Raw genomic sequence first — 24128 nt, 5'->3', positions numbered from 1 at the left:
AAACTGTTGTGTGCAGCGCAGCTTTGACACCCGTGAACACAGCAGACAGAATCGAGGACATGGGACCGTGAAAGTATGGCGGATGCCGAGGAGCCGTAAGTCTCAATGGACGAAAAATATAATTTTACCACACTTTAACCCTCGCGGTTTGTTGTCGATACGGCACGCTTAATCCCTGCTTTCCTTTCTTCTTCCAGGGAGAAGAAAAGAAGGCGAATAGAGGACCTGACTGAGAAGTTAGTGACGAATGCTAAATAAAGGTCTCTGACTGGCAGCAGGTTTGCGTTGCATAGTGAGCAGCGACTGCTGGGCCAGGAGACATGAAAATAAACATATTAGCAAGGGACATCCTTAATAAACCAGTTAACTGTTTGTAAAATTTACCCATTAACACCATGAATCAATTCAGTGTCAAACATAAGGAACAGACCCTGCACTGCAAGAGTGACTAGCACATTATAGCTGTGCACCAATTCCATACTACAAATTAATCCTGAGCAGGGTTTGAGTTAGTGTTCAAGTGTAAAAAGTGACTATTAAGTAAACACATAAAAGTCTGTATTAATGAGTGAGTGTCCCATAATGCAATGCAGAAATTAAATCGAGGAGCTACAAACATCAGGGAAATATAGTGTGTAAAAACAATAGTGGTGAGAATAGCTCTGAAAAGAAAGTTCAGTTGTCACTGTAATTACAGATTTGCAGTTCAGTATCTAATGGGCAATGTATTACAGTATGAAAAAGCAGAAATATATAGATTTCTTGTATTCTAACTGCAAAAACTATATTATAGAGAGCAGGGCAAACTATACAATTGTTGTATGGAATTGGGACACTGCATAAGATTTTGAAGATTGTCAGCCATCTTTGTTGTACATCTGGTTTTCTGATAAACCTGCAGCACGAAGAGATCCAGCATTACCCACATTTATATGAATCTTCTTTGAAACAAATATATAATTTAATTTAATCAATGTCACTCAATTTATATGAGAACATTTAATTGAATTGAGTACACTTCATTAAATTTGATAAATTTTACTCAACTTAATTTCATTGAGTAAATTACATTTAAGAAATGACCTTTGGTGTTCAAAGGTTAAGGTCATGGTGACCTCACATTCTGGTATAGCGATATATCAGGAATGCCCACACAGAATGGCGTTGTCTGGTAGTCCACCAAACACTAATTGGTTTTGCTAATATTGAAAAATCGGCAAAACCAATGAGTTTGAAATTTCTCCCTCTGAAAATTAAAAATATGAAATAAGACATAAATGGCATGTTAGTAGGGATAAGTAGGGAGAAATGTACCCATTTAAGTTATAGTACAAGTTCAGTGTATCTTGGTATGTTGTGTGTCCAGAATGGCTGTAGATGGTGGACACAGGGACAGTGGTTGCGACTGGGATGGCCGGTGGAATCATGTGAGGAAGTTTTTGGAGAGACCTGGCCCTTTCACCCATCCTGACTTTGAGCCAAGCACTGAGGTGACACGGAAATGCCTTCCTGTTACAGAATGCATGCACTTTATATGTCAATCTAAATCAGTGTAGTGTGAAAAGTTACAGTGATGTTTCTTAAATGCAGTTCTTTAAACATTTTGATGCTTTTTTCACTCCAGTCTCTGCAGTTTCTGTTGGAGACATGCAAAATTCTGGTCATTGGTGCAGGAGGACTTGGATGTGAACTCCTCAAAAATCTGGTGGGAAATGCCTTTAATCATTCTACTTTATATAAATGTACTTACTTAAGTGTAAGCTGAGAAAATACACTGGTTTAGATAAGTTCTTATGTTGTCTTCTTGTGCTTTAGGCTCTGTCTGGATTTCGCCTTATTCATGTTGTTGACATGGACACTATTGACGTCTCCAACCTCAACAGGCAGTTTCTTTTCAGGTAGGTGTCACCTCTGTTTTTCATCTTATAGTTTTACCAGTAGTTTAATATTAGACAAATACAGTATGAGGTGAAAAAAAGGTGTGAGATACTCATCCACAGTTTTAATTACCCATAATTATGTACATAATTATTATTAATTTACATGAATGTGCATAATTTGCTTTTCTGAAATATGATATTATGGTCTAATAGCTGTCAGCAACCATGTCATGGTATCTGTGATCGACTAAAATGAATTTGCTGGTGGTCAAAGTACTCAGTTCCTTGACTTAAATATAGTAACAGTACCCATATTTCCCCCTGAATTATTGCAGAAATAAGGATAATCAAATCAAAATCATCAGGCAAAGTACAAGTCACTTGAATTTGTACTTAAATGTAAGTGAGTTTGCGTCTTGGTGACTGTAGCACTGGTCTGATTAAATCTGGTTAGATTCAACATCTTATATATATAATTAACTGCTTTATAAATCCATTTAGGCCCAAAGATGTTGGACGACCGAAGGCAGAAGTAGCTGCTGACTTTATCAACAGTCGTATCCCTGGATGTAAAGTCGTCCCGTATCCTTTGCAGCAACAATTTTCACAGCTGAAAAGTAACTCAGGTTTAGTTAACATTGTCTAAAATATCTTGATGGTGATTTCTTTTTTCCTTATGAATAACATGCAGTCACTTTAAAAAGATCCAAGACTTTGATGAGTCTTTCTACAGGCGTAAGTGTATTTTTTCTATGCATTAGCAGAGTTCACCAAGTAAACACCTCAGAGGTTCAAAACACTCATCTTGTCTTTGCAGAGTTCCACATCATCGTCTGTGGACTGGACTCCATCATTGCCAGACGCTGGATGAATGGGATGCTGGTAGAAAAGAGAAATTTGATTCAGTTCATTGTATTTCCTTCTCTTTACCTGATATAAGTGTAATCTTTGCTTATGATTGATGTTGCCTTCCCTAGATCTCCCTCCTGAGCTATGAAGACGGAGTCCTGGATCCCAGCTCCATCATTCCACTCATCGATGGAGGAACGGAGGGCTTTAAAGGAAATGCTCGTGTCATTCTGCCTGGCATGACTGCATGCATCGACTGCACACTGGAGCTGTACCCGCCACAGGTCACTTTCAGCAGCAATTTATCTTCTAGTTTCACTTTTAAGAGTTTTTTAAACACAATAAAAGAATGAATGATATGACAGAATAGTCCATCAAGCTCATATAAGCTACATCTTTCACATTTACTGTTCGGTTTGTGTTTTGGGTGAAAGACAGCATCTGTGAGGCATCTGTGGTGCACAGAAGGTTATGTTTTACTTTTCCATCTGCAGCAACAGCTGTTTGTGTTTGGAAAAAATAAAAGACCTGGATCATAAGTGGAAATAGCTACCAGACTAAATAGGCAAAGAAAAGAGCACCACCTACAGAAAGGTGTTTTCTTGGAAGGGAGGTACAATAGCAGTTGACTTTAATTTAAATTTTACAATCCACAGATTAATTTCCCCATGTGCACCATTGCGTCAATGCCAAGGCTGCCAGAACATTGCATTGAATATGCCAGAATCTTACAATGGCCAAAAGAAAAGCCATTTGGAGGTAGGCTAAAATATCCACATCTTTATTTTCTACTTTACCACATCTAATCTAGTCAGGAAAACCTATATCTGTACGTTATTACCATAAAGGCTATTAACCTGGGTCTTCTCCTTTTCTAGATACCAGCGTAGATGGAGACAATCCAGAGCACATCCAGTGGGTGTTTGAAAGAGCCCAAGAAAGAGCTGCAGAGTTTAACATTACAGGAGTGACATACAGACTCACTCAAGGTAAACCTGCGAATAATTTATTCAATGCAAATGTGGTACATTAAAGTTTTTTGATGAAACTGATACATTTCTCGTCATTGATTCACAAGTATATGTAATACTGTGATGAGAAAGATGTCTGTTTGTTGTGCCACAGGAGTTGTGAAGAGGATCATTCCTGCTGTAGCATCAACTAATGCTGTTATTGCTGGTACGAAACTCAAACGTTTTTGACGAATTAGCTGTTGCTGTTAAGAGATTTTGACATTTTTGTAATATTTTTGATGAAGACCCTTGTCTAAGCCGCTTGTACTTAGTGTTGTAAGGCCTGTCAAGAGCTAACTGTTCTTGCATGACACATATACCACTGTTGATTTTTTTCATCTAAAATGACTGTCACTAAAGATTTTATTAGGTACTGCTAGCTATCTATTTAATGCTAATTCTGTGAGTTTGTTGAAAACTCTGTCTCCAGACATTTTTATCTTCCACTTGACTCTTTTCTAAAATAATAACCATGTAAAAGAATCATAAACATGCACATGATGGCTGCATACATGATATGACGCTAAAAGATGAGGCTAAAGCTTCATGTCTCAGGCAAAAAATCAGTAAAAGTCATTGTTGTTGTATTGCATGGTAAAGCTAGTTAGCCGTAGTGTTTATAGGACAGTATTACAGATAAAAATGTAATTAAAATGTTATCGTTCTAACCCTGCTTAGAGTGCCTGTATTGTTTACTGTTCAAATCAGGTTTCTCTTTCCTAAGAGAAAAGGTGTTTAAGATGAGGACTAACCATTGTGCTTGGCAAAAATAATGGCCTTCTCTGGTTAATAGGAGCTATTTGCAATTTTTGCTATCACTTCATGGCCAACGTTAGCATTAACAGCTGTTTCCTTAGCAGTCTAGAAGAAACGTTACGAGTTCAGCATCAAACGTCATTCCTTTACTTGCTAAGAGCTGAGCTGTCACTAGTGGTGGAAAGCAACCCTCTTGATTTGAGGTATTTATATCACTTTTTTCTTGTACTGAAGTTAGCATGCTAACCAGCTAGCTTCAGCTCAGTTGGCGTGTATCGTCACTTTTTGATACAGAGTCACTGTAACGTCTTGTCTGCCCTGAAGAGGTAGTGCAGCGCGTATTATAACCTCTTGTCTTGTAAATGCAACAGTAAGATTGGTAAGTAAACAGCTGTTAATGCTAAAGTTGGCTATATAGCAATAGCAAGACTTTATGATAGCTCCTTTTATGAGTTTTGTGCTGGAGTTGAGTGTAAACTTTCCCAAATTCAAGATGGACAGAGCTGATCTTGTTACTCTAAACTCAGATATGACATATTGTACTTTAAGAATGATACAATGAACTTAATTTTGCTTTTGTTCTCCACAGCTGCTTGCGCCACTGAAGTTTTTAAAATTGCTACAAGGTTGGTAGCAAAAACATTCTGAATCTCTCATTCCCATTATCTGTTGATTTTTTTTCTAATGAGCATTACTTACAATTACTAACATAACATTTTATCTTTCAGCGCATATATTCCTTTAAATAATTACCTGGTCTTTAATGATGTGGATGGACTGTACACCTACACTTTTGAAGCCGAGCGAAAGGTTTGTTTTGCCCTAATTTGAGTAAGTAACAGTGGTGTCAGCAGAGTAATGTACATTTTTTTGTACAGAGAATAACGAGTTTACTCCGCATCCTCTTTGATTTGCAGGAAAATTGTTCAGCATGCAGCCAGGTGCCTCAAGATCTCCAGTTCCCTCCTTCTGCCAAATTACAGGAGGTTTTAGAGTACCTGACAGAGAATGCCTCTCTGTGAGTATTCAGAAAAACAGTTTTTAATGCTACTTCAAGAGAAATAACAATTATAAGGTTAAGATTGTGTGTAAATGTTTTCCAGGCAAATGAAATCCCCAGCTATCACCACAACTCTGGAAGGGAAGAATAAGACGCTGTATTTGCAGGTAATATATTTCATCTTTGAGAATGCTGCATGGTGTTTGATCAGCAGCATTTTATTCCAAACTGTAATTAAACTATCATTTCAATTTTATTCCAGTCTGTTAAATCCATCGAGGAACGAACTAGGCCAAACCTCTGCAAGACTTTGAAAGGTAATAAGAAGCCGTACTTCAGTCATCCCCAGTTTGTCCAGTGTGACCTGCTTAAATTCATGATAACACATATTAATAATTAATATATTTTTTCTACTAATGCAGAGCTGGGCTTGTCGGATGGACAGGAACTAGCCGTGGCAGATGTCACCACACCACAGACAGTTCTCTTCAAGCTCAATTTCACCGCATGAACTTCCATTAAAACATACCGCACTGATATCAGATTGACTGCATCTGAATACAAACTGGGTGTTACATCACAAGGTTACTGTGATGTTGCAGTCACACATTTGATATGATTATGTAAATGCGTATGGTCTCACTTGTGGAATAGGATTGGTTGTTGTATGAACATGAAATCAGTTAACAACATTTTTTTTTTTGTATGTGTTATGTTTACTTCTTTGTGTATTTGCCCTGTGTTGACTTATATTGTTGCTATTTACCTGTAAGTCAAATGAGAATAATGATGTGCACTATGCTCTAATAAAGTTTTATTATCATGGTTGTAGACAAAGCCTATTTTACTAGATGATTTCATTGTTTTTCTTTACTTAGACGCAACAGGTCACCTCACTGTTAATCATGCAGGACTTTAATTGGATTACACCCATAACACATGAAAGATTTTTCTAAGATCTTGGGAGAAAATCTTTAAGATAACAGTAACAAATAGATATTTTGTTAATCGAAATGATAACTGAATGTTCAATCAATCCCAAAGAAGTAGTCCCAGCATTTTAAGAAATAGTGAGTTAGATGAGAAGATTATCCAGCAGCTGGTGAACTTACTTTTCCCATGACTCTGCTTTAAAATGTTTCACTGGGCAATTATTTGTTTTAATATTTTACATTGCAAGTTTTTGTTGAAGCCTTATTAATTTGAGTTTTTACAGTTCAGGGTGACACAATAAAGTATAATAATAATAATAATAAATCCTACATCTCACATTCACTCCTTTCCAAACTGTAAGAATAAATGAATATTTCACATTGATATGAACCCAGACTAGCTGCAGAATGCTATCTTGTATTGATTTTTTTTTTTTAAACTAACCCTAACCCCAAACTCATAGAAAACTAAAAACTAAATCAAGTATTTCGTGACAACTAATCAAACAAGGGGGCTTGTCCTCTTTCAGAAGCAGTGTATCCTCTCTTTCCACTGTGTGACAGGACACGTCTCTCTCTAAGCTTCTTAGGCCGCTAATGAAAGTGGCCGCATATTGTCCCGGAGACAGATGGTTTCTGTCTTGATTAAGTTTTAATTTTCCGACGGGAAAAGCTCACAGCAGCTTTGCTCCTCGGAGTGATCCCACTGTGTTCACAGACCAACACATCTCTAACATCACATCCTGCCTGAGAGCTACAGTAACTTCAGGAAGAAGAACTGATGTGTGAAACTGCAGGTTTTCGCTGAGCTGACGTGTTGACTGTCATCTCCTTCAGCTGGGGCGTCATTAGGTGATTGCTTTTTTTCTTTTCTTTTCTTCTCGCTTTTACTCTGAATTGAGGTAGAAAATTTCAAACTGGAGGATCAAACATCGGTGTCAAACTTTTGCATCCTTGCTGAGGAGTTCGTCGAATGGTATGCATGATGTAAACACAGACACCGATGGAGGCGCCAGCAGGGGATTATCATGTACATCAATAACCCCAGCAGAGGTAAGAAGCTGAATAAACAATCCAAATATGAATTTCAGTCACTGACCACAGTCTGACTTCAACGCTGGCTTACTTTACTGTTGAGCAAAAATCAATATATCCTATATTTTGATGTCATCTTTTCTCTATTAAATGTTCTAATTGAATGTTCAAATGTGTAAGACTCACTTTTATTGATGGTGACAATATTGTACAACACAGTAAACAGTAGTAGCATGTACTGGTGTACTAGTGTTTTGGCACAAATATGACAAACAAAAGTTATGTTCATGGACATATAGCTATTGGTCGAGGATTGATGCATTTATCATCGAATGCAAATGTGGAATATGTGTAGAACTTTATTAGTTTATAAAACCAATTGATTCATTAGTCGATTGACAGAAAAATACCAAACATTTGCTGGTTCCACTTTCTTAAATGTAGGGGCTTGCTGCCTTTTTTAAGTTTTGGACTCAAAACAGGCAATTTGAAGGAATTGGGCTCCTGGATTATTGATATTTTATTGACTTCATGATTCATTGAGAAAATAATCTGGAAATGAATCAATTATGAAAGTAAGTGTTAGTTTATAACCTGTACATCACCTCAAACTAATGAATTAAGCGTTTACTTTATGTAATCTTTGTCCTGCATTCATTTCTGCTGTACTTTGACATAAAAGTCCACGTCCCAGTTTTTCTGTGACTCACGTGGAATGCAAGTTGTTTTGGAGGGAGAGTTTAGATGTTTATAGCTGAAGGATAATATGAGTCAGAAAAGAGTGCAAGGACCCACTCTCATCTGCCTCCAAAGTTGCCACTGATCAGGCTTTTATTTGCTTTGGCTTAGCTTTGTGATGTGAGTGTCATAATAGAGCAAAGAGATGCACAGTCTAATGAACAACATATCAGTACTCAGGAATTCTCAGGAGGATTTAATAATGCATATTATTTTGCTTTAAGGTCACACGCTTTAGGGGAAACTATTGGCCTGATTGGGTTAAAGTGTGTGTAAAGCTCTTTTTCTGTGCAGGCAAGATGGAACTGAACACATCGGCTCGGCCATTACACTGGGGTCTCCTGATTTTCTGTATAGTAAGCCTCTGCAGCCAGCTAGTGTCCACTGGCAACCAAAGCTCCCGAGGACAGACAGGTAGGTGTCAGACCCAACCAGACCAGTCACACACCCCCTGAGGGACTCATTATGGCTCCTGGTCAACGGCCTGGTCGCCTGGTACAGAGTTCAGTACAAGCAACAACAACCTTAGACTCAATCTGCCTCTTACTAGAAACAGAAGTGAATATGGAGGAAATATGTATATTGAGATTCTCTAAAAAGGATTTGATAGGCTCAATCTAATCCTTTCTACACCATGCTGCTGTAATGTACATGACACACTGAACATTTAACCTCTGCAGTATTACATGGAGGGATAGGGGTGTTTCAGTACATTTCAGTACAGTGGTGGTGGAAGAAGAATTAAGATTCTTTACTTACATCAAAGTACCAATACAACAATGAAGAAGTACTCCATTAAAAAGAAAAAGTTCAGAAGTACCATCAGCAAAACTGACTGAAAGTATCTTAAGTAAACGTGTTAGACTAATAATATTATAAAGATTTATTTTTGTTAGATTGTTATTACTGATGCACCAATGCATTAGCAGCATTTTAACTACTTTATAAACCTTTGGATAATTTAAGCCACTGGTTCCCAACCTTGGGGGTGGGGTCCCTGCAAAGGGTCACAATATGGCGTGGAAGAAGAAAAAAGAAAAATGTATAAGCATATCCAATGTTATTTTTCTGTTAAACCGTAATCTGAAAAGTAATGTATCGCTTTCAAATAAATGCAGTGAAGTAAAAGTACAATGTATTTAGTTACTTTTCATTAGTGCCAAAGCAGCAACCTCACATGGATAACTCCAATATGAAACCTGATATTTGTCTACATTTTTTTAAATAATAACATATTTAATTTCTTGGCCTTTGCCTTGATTATTGTCTGATTTTAAACTACACTTTAATTATGAATTAACCTTCCACTCCTGCAGGTATCATTGGCTGTGCAACCAGACAACTCAGTTCTTAATTAGCAATAAGCATGCATGGGTTTGTCTCTTTTTGTTTTTTACTTCTGCTCTGTTGCCCCCCCGTCAATTAGAAGTAACAGCATGAATCACCGGCGGGGTTTTAATCAGAAGCAACGTTCAAGTTCTTTTATTTGCTTTTCTGTGAAATGATGCAGAAGATATTTCTGTTTATGCTGTTTATTCTGATCAGTTCTGTTCATACACAATCTGGAACCTGAACTTAGATATCTGAACATGCTGATGATTGCTGCTAATATGATTTGATATTTGTCTGACTTCACTGTGACACGAGTGCTGATGCTTTTTATCCACTTGGTGGTGCTCTAGCTTTAGAAACATCCAAATTAGGTCTGAAGTACACTTACACTTGCTTACATGGTCATATGAATGAGCGTAACAAAAGGATTGGTGTATTCATTTAAATATTACATCTAATAAAGTCTGGAAATCATTGCAATCTGACCACAGCCATCTGTAAAGGCTGAAATCATCCAGGCTGCATCCACTTACATGCAAAACTCAGTATGAAAAATTGACATCTTTCCCTCCAAATTTTCTTACTCAGGGTCATCCCAGGAGAGGACAGGGACTTGTGAAGTGGTTGCTGCTCATCGTTGCTGCAATAAGAACAAGATTGAAGAACGCTCTCAAACAGTCAAGTGCTCCTGCTTCCCAGGACAGGTGGCGGGGACAACAAGGGCTTTGCCCTCTTGTGTTGAAGGTAATATTACCGGCCCCCTCTTCTACCTCTCTTAACCAGAACTATTCTGACATGACATGAATATATTATTTGTCAAAGTAGAGTCAGGTTAGTCAGTTTCACCATAGTCCACTGATACTGAGCCTGTTAAGGACCAGAGTGTATGACATCTGATCGAGATGTTTTTTTCCAAACAACTCATCTTTTGAAGTCTTTCCATCTAAAAAGTGACCTTCTGCTCCATTGTGCGCCAGCCTCCATTGTGCGTCAGAAGTGGTGGTGTAAAATGGAGCCCTGTCTGGAGGGGGAGGAGTGCCGAGTTCTCCCTGACCTTACTGGCTGGTCATGCATCTCTGGGAACAAAGTAAAGACAACAAAGGTGAGGTGAAGGCCTGCGTTAGTCTGAGTCACAGTGGCACCAACACTATACAAAAGACATAACACAAAATGGCTTTAGTTTAAGACACAGTATTTATAGATTCTTACATACAGTCAGACAATAAATCTCCTCCTATTTATTGCCTTACTGGCCGACAGACTTGTGAATTCTCATCATAAAGCTTTATTTTAGTAAGCTCTGCTTTGATGCTGAAAGATTTCCACAATCAGCCATAATAATCTCTGCTTCCATTGGCCATATCAACTGTCTTGCTCTCCACCAGGCACAGTGGGCTCAGAAAACCCTAATTCTATAATCTGGTGAATGATGGGGCCAAGAGGACAAACATGAAATAAGCTGTAAACTAACGCTGAAAACTAAAACCCACGTAATTAAATCTGACGGCCAAAGGAACCCCCCACCCCCCCAATGCATTTAGAAATGTGCTTTTCTGATGAGTTGTGTTTTCGTTGAACTGTTTTACATGTATGATTCCTGGGGGAAACATTTTACGGTGAGACAGAGGCAAGTGAGTGAGCACTGGCTATTCAGTCGTCATGTGGCCTATCAGATTATACAAGTGAACAACTGAATAAAAAAAGACAGAGAATACACTTGACCTTTTCACTTAGTTTTATTTTAGTGTTGCTATGTCCGTCAAGCCCTCTGTTCTTGCACGGCACATATATAGTTCATAATGATAGGGAGGAGAGGCAGGTTTCCTTTCTTGGTAAGTTTTTGAAACAATTGATCTTCAATTTCACACAGAGGCAAAAACAAAAGCAGTCAGACAACCACGGATGTTGTTGACTGAAATTAAAATTGTTACTAACAAATTTGATCAGATGTAGCTAGTTTTTACCATAAGCTAATGACAATGCTAAAACCTCATGAGTTGCTTAAGTTTTAAATGCTCTCAGGTGACTCTTTGTAAAATGAGAATCCTGTAAAGGCGTTCTTAAATATACAGTAGATGAAATAATGCTACAGAAAGGCTACATGACAGGACATGACCATCCATGTAGAACATTGAAATCAAGGAGCAGCATTGTTTGGCTACTGCAGGATAGAGCTACAGTTACAAATATTAGTTATAAATAAAAATGTAACTAAAATGTTTTTATATCATAATTTATATGGTTTGGATGTTCATGATAAAAAACTACACAATATATACAATACAATATTTATAATATAACACAAGTTTGGCTGGAGCAGATCAGCTAACTTACTCTAAACTCTGGTATACTAGCATCCTGGCTAGCACAGGGTGAATGTTCCAGTCCTGAACACGTTTTTCTAATTTAACTTGAAACCAGACATTTTTTTCCTATTACTACTGTAGGTAGTATTCTATTTAGCTACACATGCTAACAATCACATATTACATTGAAGCACAGTTTATTCCACATTTACATTTGTGTCCTTAGTTTTACTGAGTCTAAAGAAAGGGTAACCCTCCTTCTAGAGCTCCATGCACACCATTTCGGCAGTGTGGAGAAATCAAAGAAATCCACAGCTTGGTAGGTGTGCCTGGTTTACTGTAGATACATTTGCTAAGCTATGATTGGACTTTTTTTTAGGTGTTCCTGGTTCTGGAAGTAGAAGTGCCATAAATGTTTTCATAAATGATAAGAATACAGTAACAAATAAAATACAATAAAATTTTATCGAAACCCTCAGCTTTATCTTGTATAAAATATGCAGAAATAATTGTGATGGAAATGAACAAAACGTGAGTTGTGTAATTTTTTTCCTTTATATGTTGTTGTTTGTAGGTGGCGCGGTAGCAAGACAGAAGCTCCATCTAATTAGTACAAGCCCGTCCCGAACTGCAGCAGTCACCTCATCTAACACCGGACTCCGAGGACAGTGAACACCCCATCAGATAGAGCGAAGAACAATATAGATTTAATTAGATATCTCCTGGCTGAGTTTTAAACTGCAGGAACTCATTATTAATTTCCTTTGGCTTGAACACAATTTTAGTTGGGGTTAATCCCATGGAGTGGACAATCTATTTGCAATTGACTTAAGATAAAATGATGCAGCACCTTTTTCCCAGCCTGAACAGACAAGCGACTGCAAAAGTCTGTACCATTGTTTCAGTGCTTGATATGCAGGGCACATTGTGATGCACTCAATCAAAGTTTGGATGGGCCTGCTGGCAGACACTTAAAAAGAGATTTTGTGGATTTTCATGAGGCAGAATGTGAATCCAGTCAGTGGCTTGTGACACTCTCTGCCGATCAAAGCACAGGACCACAAATACTGAGAAATTTATGATTATGTAGCATTTGTAGACAATGCTGTCCCACAGACGTACTCTGAGTTTTGTAAAGAGGTCAGATCCCTTTGGAATAGTCCTTACCACAAAGAAGCACTCTCAAAAACACATGCACACGAATGAACGAACGAACGCACACACGCATGCACATGCATGCACTCACACGCACGCACGCACGCACGCACGCACACACACACACACACACATACATACGCACCCACACACACACACAGAGGCTGCTTTTCGACTCCACTGGTTGGACAGGCCACCACCTGCAACGCTGTGATGGCATGCACACAAGCATGAAGCCCTGATGCAAAACAAAGACTGTTTGAAATGCTAATCATGGGGAGAAAGGGGAGAGAGAAGAGAAGAGGAGCTTCTTCACTGCTGAGAGTATTTACATCATGCTTTTGTTTGTCTCTCTAAACTGAGTACTCCTGTGGAGGGGACTCCGCTTATAGTAATGATGGGAAATATTGGAGTTTCTCTGCCTTGAAGCAAATTGTAGCTACTAACAGAACAGAATGTTTACCATTATTACCACTTCATCAGTTGTCCTCTTTACATGAATAATATTCTCCCTCATCCCTGATTGCCTCTCTTTTATCGCTTGAGTTCAGCCAAACATTTTGCTTTTTACCTTTGTAATGAAGAAACATTTTATAATAACAGGAATACAGCAACTGCAAATCATCCCATCTGAAGCATCAGATTTGTATGAATGCCACACGCTGTGCTGGATGAAAGCAGCTGAATTCTAAACAGTTTGCACAGCGTTTACCTAACGCAATTATGCATTATGATCGTTTTTGTTGTGAGAAGATTCCTCACTGAGCTGTCATGCAGTCCAAGGCAATTTACGCATGGGCTTGCTTTGTAAACATTCAAGTTACAATTATTATTTAATGTTTGGAGTGTTGTGAATGTTGTCAAAATGGTAAAAAAGAAATCATGTTATTCTAATATTCATTTCATGATACTCAGTTGTGCCAGATATTTTAGAAAACCACTCACTTAAATCTGATGTCATCCAGAGTAATATACCCTAAGTGACTTTTCGTAGGTTCACTGAAAGCTTATTACACAACTAATTGTTCTTGTAAATGCGGTGATTGTGTTCAGGAGCTTCGTAAACACCCGTGTCTCGATTATATCTGTGTGCCGTATCGTAGCCACTTCTATAAAACCATCAGGAGCGGGATGCAGCTGACAACAGTATTATAAAAGAAAAGAAGAATGGTGCTTCAACATTAATGTTTACAAAAGACCATGGGTGTTTTAAAATGCAATACATCTATGTAGAGGACGGACACAACAATAGAAACTCTCTACTATATTATGCAATCCACTCCAGAAATGCCACCAGCTACTTTATGGCATCAAAATGAAATTACCTTAGATTTAAGATTATACCCTTCTGACATAATTCATGTTATTACACTGTGCAGGTGGTCATGTGATTTTGTACAACCTGTATAGAGGAAAGCTTCTTATAAAATTGTTCAGTATTTATTGTAAGAAGATTCAGACCAGACGAATAGACTTAACCAGACCAGATGAATAGACTCAAAAATGTAACTCCACCTTTTAGCTGTTTATAAGTTTTCAAGCAAAAATACTAACCAATCTCTGTTCTTGATCTCTGATTCCCTTCTTTCCTTTGTCTTATGTCATCATTAACTCAGTATGTTTTCATTTTGGTGAGTTGGTCGGACAAAAATATCCAAACTGAAGACATCACCTCGGGCTTGATGGGAATCTATCACAGTTTTCTGGCAACCTATACACCAAAAGATTAATCAAAAAAATAATGGGTAAATAAATCAATAATGACAATAATGATTGCAGTTACAGCCCTAAAGTTTTTCATGGTTTTTTCATGGTTTTTGTTTTTGTTCAGCTTCTCTTTAATGCAGGCACACTGTTGATGATGCCTGCCAACTCTGGGAATAAAGAAACATACATTTAAGTCTATTCTTGAACTCTTCAGGCAAATGGATTGTGACTGGTAAAGATGCTTTGCAGCGACTGAATTAACTTCTTAGACTCTTGAAATTGAAGTTTACATAGAGTTACATACAAGTTAAGCTCAGGAGCTGGTTGAGCTTCTGTAGAAGTCCAACTGTAGTCTTTTCCTATATTCTGGCTCATTGAACCATTCCCCATCTTATATTTATGTATGCATATATTGCACAGAAATGCAAAGCTCATTGAAGTTAAAGGTCCCAAGATTCCCCCGACTGTTCTTAAAATCTGAGTAGACCTGGACAAGAAAGCTTTGGAAGGATCAGGAACCCGTGGAGCTACACTCTCTCACTGAAGAAAATGTAGCAAAGAAGCTGCAAAAAAGGATGAATCCAGGGGGAATTTAACTGAATAAGTCGATGTGTGACTTCCATATTATTACCATCCTCACACTCTCTTCTGTGTTTACTTCTTCACAAACATATCGAGATTTAAATGCTTTATTCACAATATATTTTTTACTGGCGTGTATTGTCGGTAATACTTTCCACCTTTATGGCCATATTTTGTGAAATAAGAGGTTTTGTTTTTTTTTTACTTTCAATGACAACTAAGTGTTTGGAATACAAGTTTGAAATAAGGCAAATTCTTTTACACCACAGTGGGGTTTATTCCGACAGTGACAGCATGCATCCACAAATTTATGCCTATATTCCTAAAATACCAGCAGAATTCACGGCTTTCTTATTCTGATTCATTTTCAAAGGAGCTGGTGTGACATTTATTAGGTGAGATGTGTCTTAAATAAACTTTATGATTCATACACACTCATGCAGACTCTTACAAAAGTTTAAGAAACCTGTGCAGGGCTCCTTGATTACCTTTTTATCTGTAAACTAACCTTAAAGCCAGTCAAGAGGGCTTTAGCTCTGCGCTTTTGTACAAACTGAGCAGAAACCCTCTGAGCACCTGTCATAATATATGGCTTTAAAAATGAAAATCACATCGCAAATTCAAAATGAAAGCAGCCAAAATAAGGTAATTAAGGTAGGAGTTATAGGATCCTCACTCCTTAGCTGCACACAAGAAAAAATACCTTACAGCTGAGGCAAAAAAAAAAATACAGCGAATCACCAACAGATGAACAGATGATTAAATAAATTCTTCATTTTCTCCTTATCGTCCACAAATGAGACAGAAATAAACTCAATTGAGAGACATTATTTAACGGGAATGAACAATTCTTCAGACGTGACTCTCATAATTCAAACCTGACTCATAAATTACATATTTCTGGCAACTTGTTTGATATCGGTTTCCAGTTGATATGTGGCAAGAAACCTTCACTCTCTTGAGTCTCTCTATTGATGACAGTAGTTCATGTTCACTAATAGAAAACAATCTGTCTTGGGGCACATGAAAAACATAATGGAAACACTGTTCTATTCCCCTTTAACAACTTTTTCCTCATCTAGAGTTGACACTTGTAATAAAAAATGTAAACACTCTTCCCCTTGTCTTGTGTGTGTGTGTGTGTGTGTGTGTGTGTGTCTGAACTAAATTAGCCTTCTTTTACTGCAGGCAACTATAGTGTATAGGTGACGTGGAGCGATAGACTGAATGTAGTTTGGCCATGGCTGAGAGGTTTCATCTATTTGCTTTGTCATTATGCAAACATACTATCTGGAATAGAGATTCCATTTTTGCTTAATTAAAACAGAAGGCTGAACAATTACACTAATGAACAAACATTAATCGGACAATATTAATGCTATCAGCTGTGTGTGATGTATTCATATGCATTCATGCCTCATGGCTACGTGTTACAGTAATGAAACAGAGAGTGTTTTGCACCTGTACACGGACAAGAGAAATGTTAATCCTGATGCACTGAGAATCACTCTGTATGTACTGGATGTGTAAATTTTATATGTTATTATTTAAAAAGTTCTTTTTATTTCTGACACAAGGTGAAAAAAGGCTTTTGTAATCTCACTTTATCTTTGCTTTCCTCAGCCGGGTAATAATCAGGTTTCATTTCAGTGGTTGCTGTGTAGATTATTTCAGTCTTTTTTTCTCTTCAAACATACACTGTATATCTTGAGAATAGAATATCCTGAGAAAGGAAGTCATTCTATTTCGTTCCATAAAATAATGCCAGAAGATGAAACCAAACGGCTGGTGAAGACTGAAGGTTTTGTTATCTGGATCGGGAAAGCGAAAACAAAATAACTCTGTCTTCACACATCTAAAAATCAATCAAGTAAAACTTATTATTATAAGAATAGTTTAACACTTTGGGAAATAAAATTATGTAGCCCGGTGTAAAAGTAGCTAAGGGATTAAAACATGTCAGTTCCTAATAAAGTTAGATGACAATAATTTTGTAAAGCAATTAAACTCAGAATAATTTAGTTCAATAAAAGGGAAAATTGTTACCGGAGAGGTTAAGATAAAGTAGTCATAAGCAAAATATGATGTAAATAGTTAAACAAGTAGTTAAATTAAAAATTCTAAACAATATGGGCAGCAAACCTTGGTAAACTAAAAAAAAACAAACAAAAAAAACATACTGTGTCTTTAGTTTCAGTTACTCTGATTGGTTTTCGCAGGTATCAGTCTGTGTCACCTGTGGTAATTGGTCAGAGGTGTGGAAGAGGGCGGGGTTAAAACAAAACGGAACTACAGAGAGAAGACACGAGGGTAGAAATACTGACAAATCGCTAGGTAAAAACAGCTGGTTAAAGTGTTTGTAAACAGAAGAAACACAGTAGACAGCCGTGGTTTTGCTTAATCACAGTAACATGTTGTACGAGTGTGGCTGTGCTCAGCTGAAGGCCGCGTGCCGCTGGACCAGAGGACGCCATTGCTAACGGGGCAGGACTCTCGTAGTGTGTCGGTGTATAGCACCTAAAGTTCACTAGTTGTCAGGTCCGAGGACACCATTGCTGATCGGACAATAAACTTTGAGTGTGGCTGAGCAACTACAGTCTACAAGCACAGAGGAAGTCACTGTTGATCGGAAAAAGCGGCTGGTGTTCATCCTGAGGAAGGATCACCGCTGCCATCTAGCTTCTCTCATCGGAGCTGGACCTGTTCCTCAAGGACTGCCGCCAAAACTGTGAGTTGAACTTTCTGTGTGTTGCCCTGATGAGGATCACACGGGCCTGCAATGTTTTTTGTTTGGTGTGTGTAAGTGTGTGTGTGGGCCCACTGATGTTAATCATGGAGGAATAGTGCAGAAGGGGTGAGGTCTAAGTTATTTGCCACAGACAAGACATTTAAGTTTGTATTTAGATATCTTGGTATATATGTCAATATTGTTTTTTAGTTAGTTAGTTTTTAATTAGTCTTAATGTCGGTTTTGATTTGTATGGGTTGAACTGTATGGGCTAATTTTGTTTATATACTAAAAATACTGACAGTAAACATCTGTTCCTTTTCATTCTAAAGAGTTGTTTGGGATCAGTTATTTAAAATATAGACAAACCGAAGTGAATATATGTACTGCTAATTTCGACAGGTTAAGTAATCATTAGTAGAGCATTAATCGGTTCAGTCAAAACAGGTAAACCTTTGTGGTAGCTACCTTAAGAAATTGAACCCAAACATCCCATCATTCCAGCCTAACGTGAGTAAAGCCACTTGAGCATGGTATAGAGTTTAGGGGTGCTACAGCTAAATTGTTTTTACACTTCAGTTTTTGCATGGGTTAAGCAGTGGAGATATTGAGTAGTGAGCTTTAGGGATGCTGGTAGGTGGATTTTGTTACTTGTGGTTAGAGCTGTTTCCACTTGTTCCTAGTGTTTATGCAAAGCTAAGCTAACCATCTGTTGACTCTAACTTCATACTCAACACAGAGGCATCAAAGTGTTATTGATCTCCTCATCTAAACTCTCAGCAAGAAAGTGAAAAAAGTGCATTTCCCAAAATGTCAAGCTATTCTTTAAAGGTTAGAACTAAATTGGGGCAAAGACTCTTCCCTTTGCAGAAGTGTTTAGGGACAAACAAGAACAAAGGTGTAAATGTGTGACGAGAACCCTGTCCTCTGAACCTTTGAAGTATGATGTGCCTGCACAGAAAGCTGTTTGGCGTAGGCCGTGCGTTTGTGTCTTCAACCTTCATATTAGGAAAGCCTAATTTCCTAAACTATTTTTAAAGTGTCTTGTATGGGTAATTGTGATTTACTGTCAGTCTCCATTAAAGTCAAGCGTAAGGGTGAGGCCTGAGTGGTGAGGAAGAAAATAACCTACAGCAAGACACCACAGTCTGGGAGATGGATTGGACACGAGTCGGTCGCTGCTCATTTCGCTTCTTCTGCCTCAACAGATGACACTCGCATTATGTCATTGTCTGCTACGAAACAAACAAACAAATAAGAATCTCAGACAGATAGTGTCATGGTCATAAACACGACAGTATCCCATCTGAAACAAATGTTTGAGGACAGGCATTTTACTCATTTCGATGTTACCATTAGAAGTCATTTCAGTCCCCTTAACAGATAAAAACCTTTTTATTTTCAAGGCTGAGAAACAAAACTACCAGCTTGCTCAGAGTTGTTAGTATTCATTAGCAGCACAATTTAAACTCATTTTCAGGTTTTTCAGAGGCAAGAGTTTCAGTCTGCAGTTCAAATATAAATAATAAGAGCACACAGCTGCTCTTACTCAACCTGGAGGCACTTTCACGTCATGGTAAGTCTGTTCAACCTCTCCACAAATCTGAACTATTATACCAAACCTATTTCTGCATACCTGTAGTTATTGTGTACTATATGCTGTGTTATTCACAATAGCCCGATAAAAGGCAGGGGGAGCTCATCTTTAATTCAAGGCAGGCTTGCTCACACAGAGATAAATCCTCTTCCCACTTATAAAGGAGGAAAAAAGCCTCCAAGTATTTATCTCTCTATTCAGCAATTATTTAGCCTACCTGTATCCTCTGCAATTTCAGAGAAGGCTTCAATTTTGTATTTCCGTTATGCATTTAGCTGATGCTTTTACCCAGAGCGACTGATCCTCTTCCACAATGCCAGTGTTCCAGCCCACAACATATGGCCGGCACACACTTGTCACGTTCATTCCCAAACAATCACGTCAGGTTCGCAGCAGGTTACACCCCATTCAAATCACCACACCCGGAAACTAAACAGTCTGTTGTGTTTTGTCGTCATGATGCAGTGTGATTTGATTAGAAAACAATTTTTAGCCCTATGATTTAATTTACACTCTCACATTTGCCAGCAGAAATGTCTGTAAGAAACATCCCTGCAAAAAAACACAGCATGTCAGCGGAGTGCCTCAGCATCGGACTGACATAACTTGATATAAGCCGGTGCAACAGACACTGTGCCGGTGTCATTGTAAATCTGTCTGTGTTTGCTTTGTGTGATCAAGCTGTTATTCCTTTGTGAGGACCTAACGGCATGAAAGGCCTGGTGTTCTCTGCATGAATCATTTAGATGAAAGCCTGAGGAGGAGGAGGAAAGGAGCATGAGGCACCTGATGTCACCTTTAATTAGAATCCAGTTTGGTCTGTGTTACCTTGACTTTGAAATCCCAGAATCCTGCAGGGGCAGTGGAGACAGTTCTCAGTTACAGGATGTGATTAGATTAAGTAATCTTACCGATTGTGATGCTTGATGCCTCAGAAAACAACAGCAAAGAGGAGTTAATAACTTTTACCTTGTTCAGTGTGCAAGTGTACTTCATGCACACTGTGTATGTTCAGACCTAGAAGTGTCTATCTGTATCTGGTACAGATCTAGCGCTCGCAGCAGCCGTGCAGTTACAGTATATACCGCTAATAAAAAGACAACTTGAGCGCTGGTCTTCTCCCAAGCAGATAATTATTTTTGTGTGGGGATTATATCTTGAAAGGAGTTATTTCACACTTAACACCTTATCATCACATCTCCTTGCTTTAAGTTGTCTTTAAGTTGCACCTTGATATTCATGGAGACAGAGCAGCAACTTCCAAGTGCAAGAGACTGGAGCATGACTAGACTGTCTGAGTGTTTTGAATGAAATGTGTCTTCAGAACAAACCCATGGGAGCCTCAATTCCCAGGACGTCCCTGGTGCGTCATAAAAAGAAGTCAGGGCACATCACCATCACTTGTGTCTTATTTTTCACTGTTCTACAGCTTGATGTGAGACATCAGAGCCTACAGCAGCAGCCCAGAGAGCCACTCCAAAGACTGTCAGAAAATGGGATGCTGCTTGCTTCCATCCTGCACACATTATGCTCATTTAACGATCCCATGTTGGACAGGAAACATTATTTCAAATGCTAGTTCAAATTGTGGTAGCCTGAAGCAAATAAACCAAGACCTAAACAGTGTTTTCATGTATTCATACAGACATGCAGAGCAGACGCTGCTGCCTCGGACAAACAATTTGTAATTTCAGCACAATGGATGATGGAAACTGTGCTGTAATTTGACATCTGTGTTTATGCTGCATGATCCATAATGCAGATGGAGCTAAAAGACATGCACAAGGGCAGAAACACAGCAGAAACGCTGAATACAAACCATTCAGATGCCTGTTAATTCACTATTGACTGCTAATTCAGGCGCAGCTGGATTTACAGTACAAAAGTCTTTTTTTCTCATTGAAGCTAAGCATGGCTGTTTCTCCTCATTAAAGTTCTTAATTGAGTCATGCTCTGTATGATAATGAATGGTTGTTAGTATGAGTCAGGTAGCAACTATTTGAGTTGACTATAGTTGCTATTCAAATAAGCTTAGCATGTGTTTTGCCCCACTTCTGGGCTACTTTCTGTTCCACTCACTTTTGTTCCATCTCTGTAAAAAGATGAAATTTATACTGGCTTTGGGATTTAGTTTAGTTTTCAACATTATTAGCTGTTACGTTTTGAGACCTTAGAGAGGAGGGTCAACAACCACCTCAAGAGATGGCTGGGGCTGCCAAGGGCTGTCCCCACTGCAGCTTCCCTTCAAATCCTTGTTGGAGGATTCATGGTTGGAAGAGCCAGAGAAGTGCTACAGTACAAGGACTCAAGTGATCCAAAGGTGCATAAAGCAGGGCTCAAAGTGAAGACTGACAGGAGGTGGAGGGCAGTGGAAGCTACTCAGGAAGGAGAGGTAACGCTGCATCACAAGTGGCTGGTCAGAGTGGTCGCACAAGGTCGAGCTGGGCTAGGATCCTTTCCAACTCCCCAGCATGAACAGAGGGAAGGAAACGCACCCCCTTGTTCAGAAACAGGTGAGAACAACAGTGGAGAAGACGTGATCTGCAAATGTTCGCAAAGCAGAGTGGCCAGCATGGCCACTGTCCTCCAAGCTATGGAAGCACATCCTCAGCTGTTTCACAACAGGCATTAACAGGTCTTGAAGACCTTTGCTGAAGCCATCAGAGAAGAAGTTTAGAGTGCAAAGTTGTCCTGACCCTCCAAGCAGACCATTGCCTTTGTCAAAGCTGAGGCGCAGCCTGCAGGCATCCAGACCCCAGCAAGAGACTGACAGCTGAAGCAGAAGTTCTCCAGCCATATATTGCAGCCACCGCCCTGCAACCATGCGTATTTGTGTCAGAGTCCACCAAGCAAGCTGTTCTTCTGGAGCTGTCAGTCCCATGGGAAGATCGCTTGGAAGAGGCTTTGAAAGAAAGTGTCCGCAGATGATTCCAGGAACATCACAGAAGATGTGTTCGGAGGTATCAGTAGTACACAAATGCAAGTTGGAATGTATGTAATGTATAAGAAAACTAAAGACGTGGTAGAATCAGGAACATACAGTTCACAGCATGGACAAACATTATATAGAGTTATTTAGTAGCAGCAGCAGCAGAGAGAACGAGGTGACTACAGGAAAGGGACAGAGAGAAGTTGTAGTGCACAGCAAGTGGTAAGTAACTGGGAGGTCAATTAACTAGCTTTGTCCATGCGTTAAGGCTGGCCCATGTGTCACTCACCATGGCTATCAAATGCCAAGGTAGTGAACAAAAATAATCGTAATACATAATTTGAACCAAACCTGTGAAATATATTTTATAATACGTTATGATTGCATTGAATATATAGAGTCCTGGTGTGGCTAGCTAGAACATTCAGATATGTTTATTCAGAATGAGGATATATCAGCAAATTGTAAATATATCTCATATGAAAAACTCACTGACATCATTTGTATTTGCGATACTACTACATGTGTGATACTACTACTCTGATATATTGGGTTGTATAGTTCAGTTAGGTAAAATTAGGGAATAGACACAACACTACTAGGGCTCTCAGCCTGAGTCAAACCAGGGCTGCTTTTATATCCCTGTCCAGCTCTGGTAGATTTCCAGGATCATATCATATCAAAGAAACCGATGAAAGAAACCTCGTCTGTGCATAAATAAGCTGTGTAAGAGAAGCTCTCTATTTCTGTTCCAAAACTGAGAAATTTGGCAGATCATGGTTCAAACTGGTCAGGTGCTGAGACAAAATTCTTTTAAAGATTAAAAGCAGACGATGATATAAAACGCATGAGAGGAAATTAAAAAAGAAATCTGGAGGTTACATTTTTATCTCATGAATGAGTGAACTGTTGGGTTTGAAGGAACAAACAAGCTTGGAAACAAAGCTGAGTATAAGTAGACGGTGGGAAAAAAATGAAACGAGTGGAAGGTGCAGGAAAAACTTTCATTTTTCCAGAAGATGGATGACACCCGGCACAGCACCGGCAGTCACCCAGAGTTCCTCCTGGAATAAATCCTGAGGGGTAGAGGCTGTGAAAGCAATGGCCAGTATCCCAGTGTGATACTGCATCAAAGTGTTGTAAATACAGGAGCGAGTCCTGTTACCCATTCATCTATGTGTGAGATCGCTCTCAGTCTCGTATACCTTCGTGTACAGAGAGCAAGAGTAGTGGAGCTGCAGTTAATAACTTGAGTGTTTGGCTTTAAGAGTCTGAAGGAGGTGATTGAGATGCTTTCAATTGAGATAATTATGATTAAAGGGATAGTTCGACACTTTGGGAACTACACTTATTTGCTTTCTTGCTGAAAGTTAGATGGAGTGATTGATATCACTCCCATAGTCTGTTAAATGTGAAGCTACAGGAGAGGATTAGCGTAGCATAGACATAGATAGGAAAAAGGCTTATAGCTGGACTTTACAAAAGTAATAAAGTCCACCTACCAACACATCTTAGGAACACAAATTTTACATTTTATATCTCATTTGTTTAATCTGCAAGTTTGTAAAAGCGGCACGTTATGTTTGGTT

The 24128-nt window shown here is 38.7% G+C and overlaps 2 protein-coding genes across 3 annotated transcripts; both read left to right on the top strand.

Moving 5' to 3' along the window:
* The first annotated feature begins 3 nt into the window (after positions 1–3).
* On the top strand, positions 4–6335 carry LOC111655022 (NEDD8-activating enzyme E1 catalytic subunit-like). 2 transcript variants are annotated; one of them, XM_023406261.2, is made up of 18 exons: positions 4–95; positions 198–236; positions 1367–1490; positions 1625–1705; positions 1816–1898; positions 2382–2462; positions 2572–2615; positions 2698–2762; positions 2858–3013; positions 3386–3488; positions 3608–3718; positions 3855–3908; positions 5088–5124; positions 5227–5308; positions 5416–5516; positions 5602–5665; positions 5761–5815; positions 5921–6335. In XM_023406261.2, the coding sequence occupies exons 1-18, from the start codon at positions 76–78 to the stop codon at positions 6007–6009; spliced, it is 1389 nt and encodes a 462-aa protein (XP_023262029.1). In that variant the 5' UTR covers positions 4–75; the 3' UTR covers positions 6010–6335. The 2 variants fall into 2 exon arrangements, with proteins under 2 accessions (XP_023262029.1, XP_087030111.1); XM_087173985.1 differs by lacking the exon at positions 4–95 and having other exon boundaries at positions 198–260.
* Positions 6336–7178: 843 nt separating this feature from the next.
* LOC111655025 (chemokine-like protein TAFA-2) lies at positions 7179–14766 on the top strand. Its single transcript, XM_023406265.2, has 5 exons — positions 7179–7483; positions 8498–8617; positions 10124–10279; positions 10513–10637; positions 12416–14766. Exons 1-5 carry the CDS (start codon positions 7459–7461, stop codon positions 12425–12427), a joined length of 438 nt encoding a protein of 145 aa, XP_023262033.1. The 5' UTR covers positions 7179–7458; the 3' UTR covers positions 12428–14766.
* The last annotated feature ends 9362 nt before the right edge of the window (positions 14767–24128 follow it).

This window comes from Seriola lalandi, unplaced genomic scaffold, assembly GCF_002814215.2.
Source record: "Seriola lalandi dorsalis isolate HSWRI2012SDOR001 ecotype SW California unplaced genomic scaffold, Sedor1 jcf7180002054297, whole genome shotgun sequence".
NCBI classification, from domain to species: Eukaryota; Metazoa; Chordata; class Actinopteri; order Carangiformes; family Carangidae; genus Seriola; species Seriola lalandi.
The sequence above is the reverse complement of the archived record's forward strand: the minus strand, read 5'-3'. Positions and strand labels throughout refer to the sequence as shown.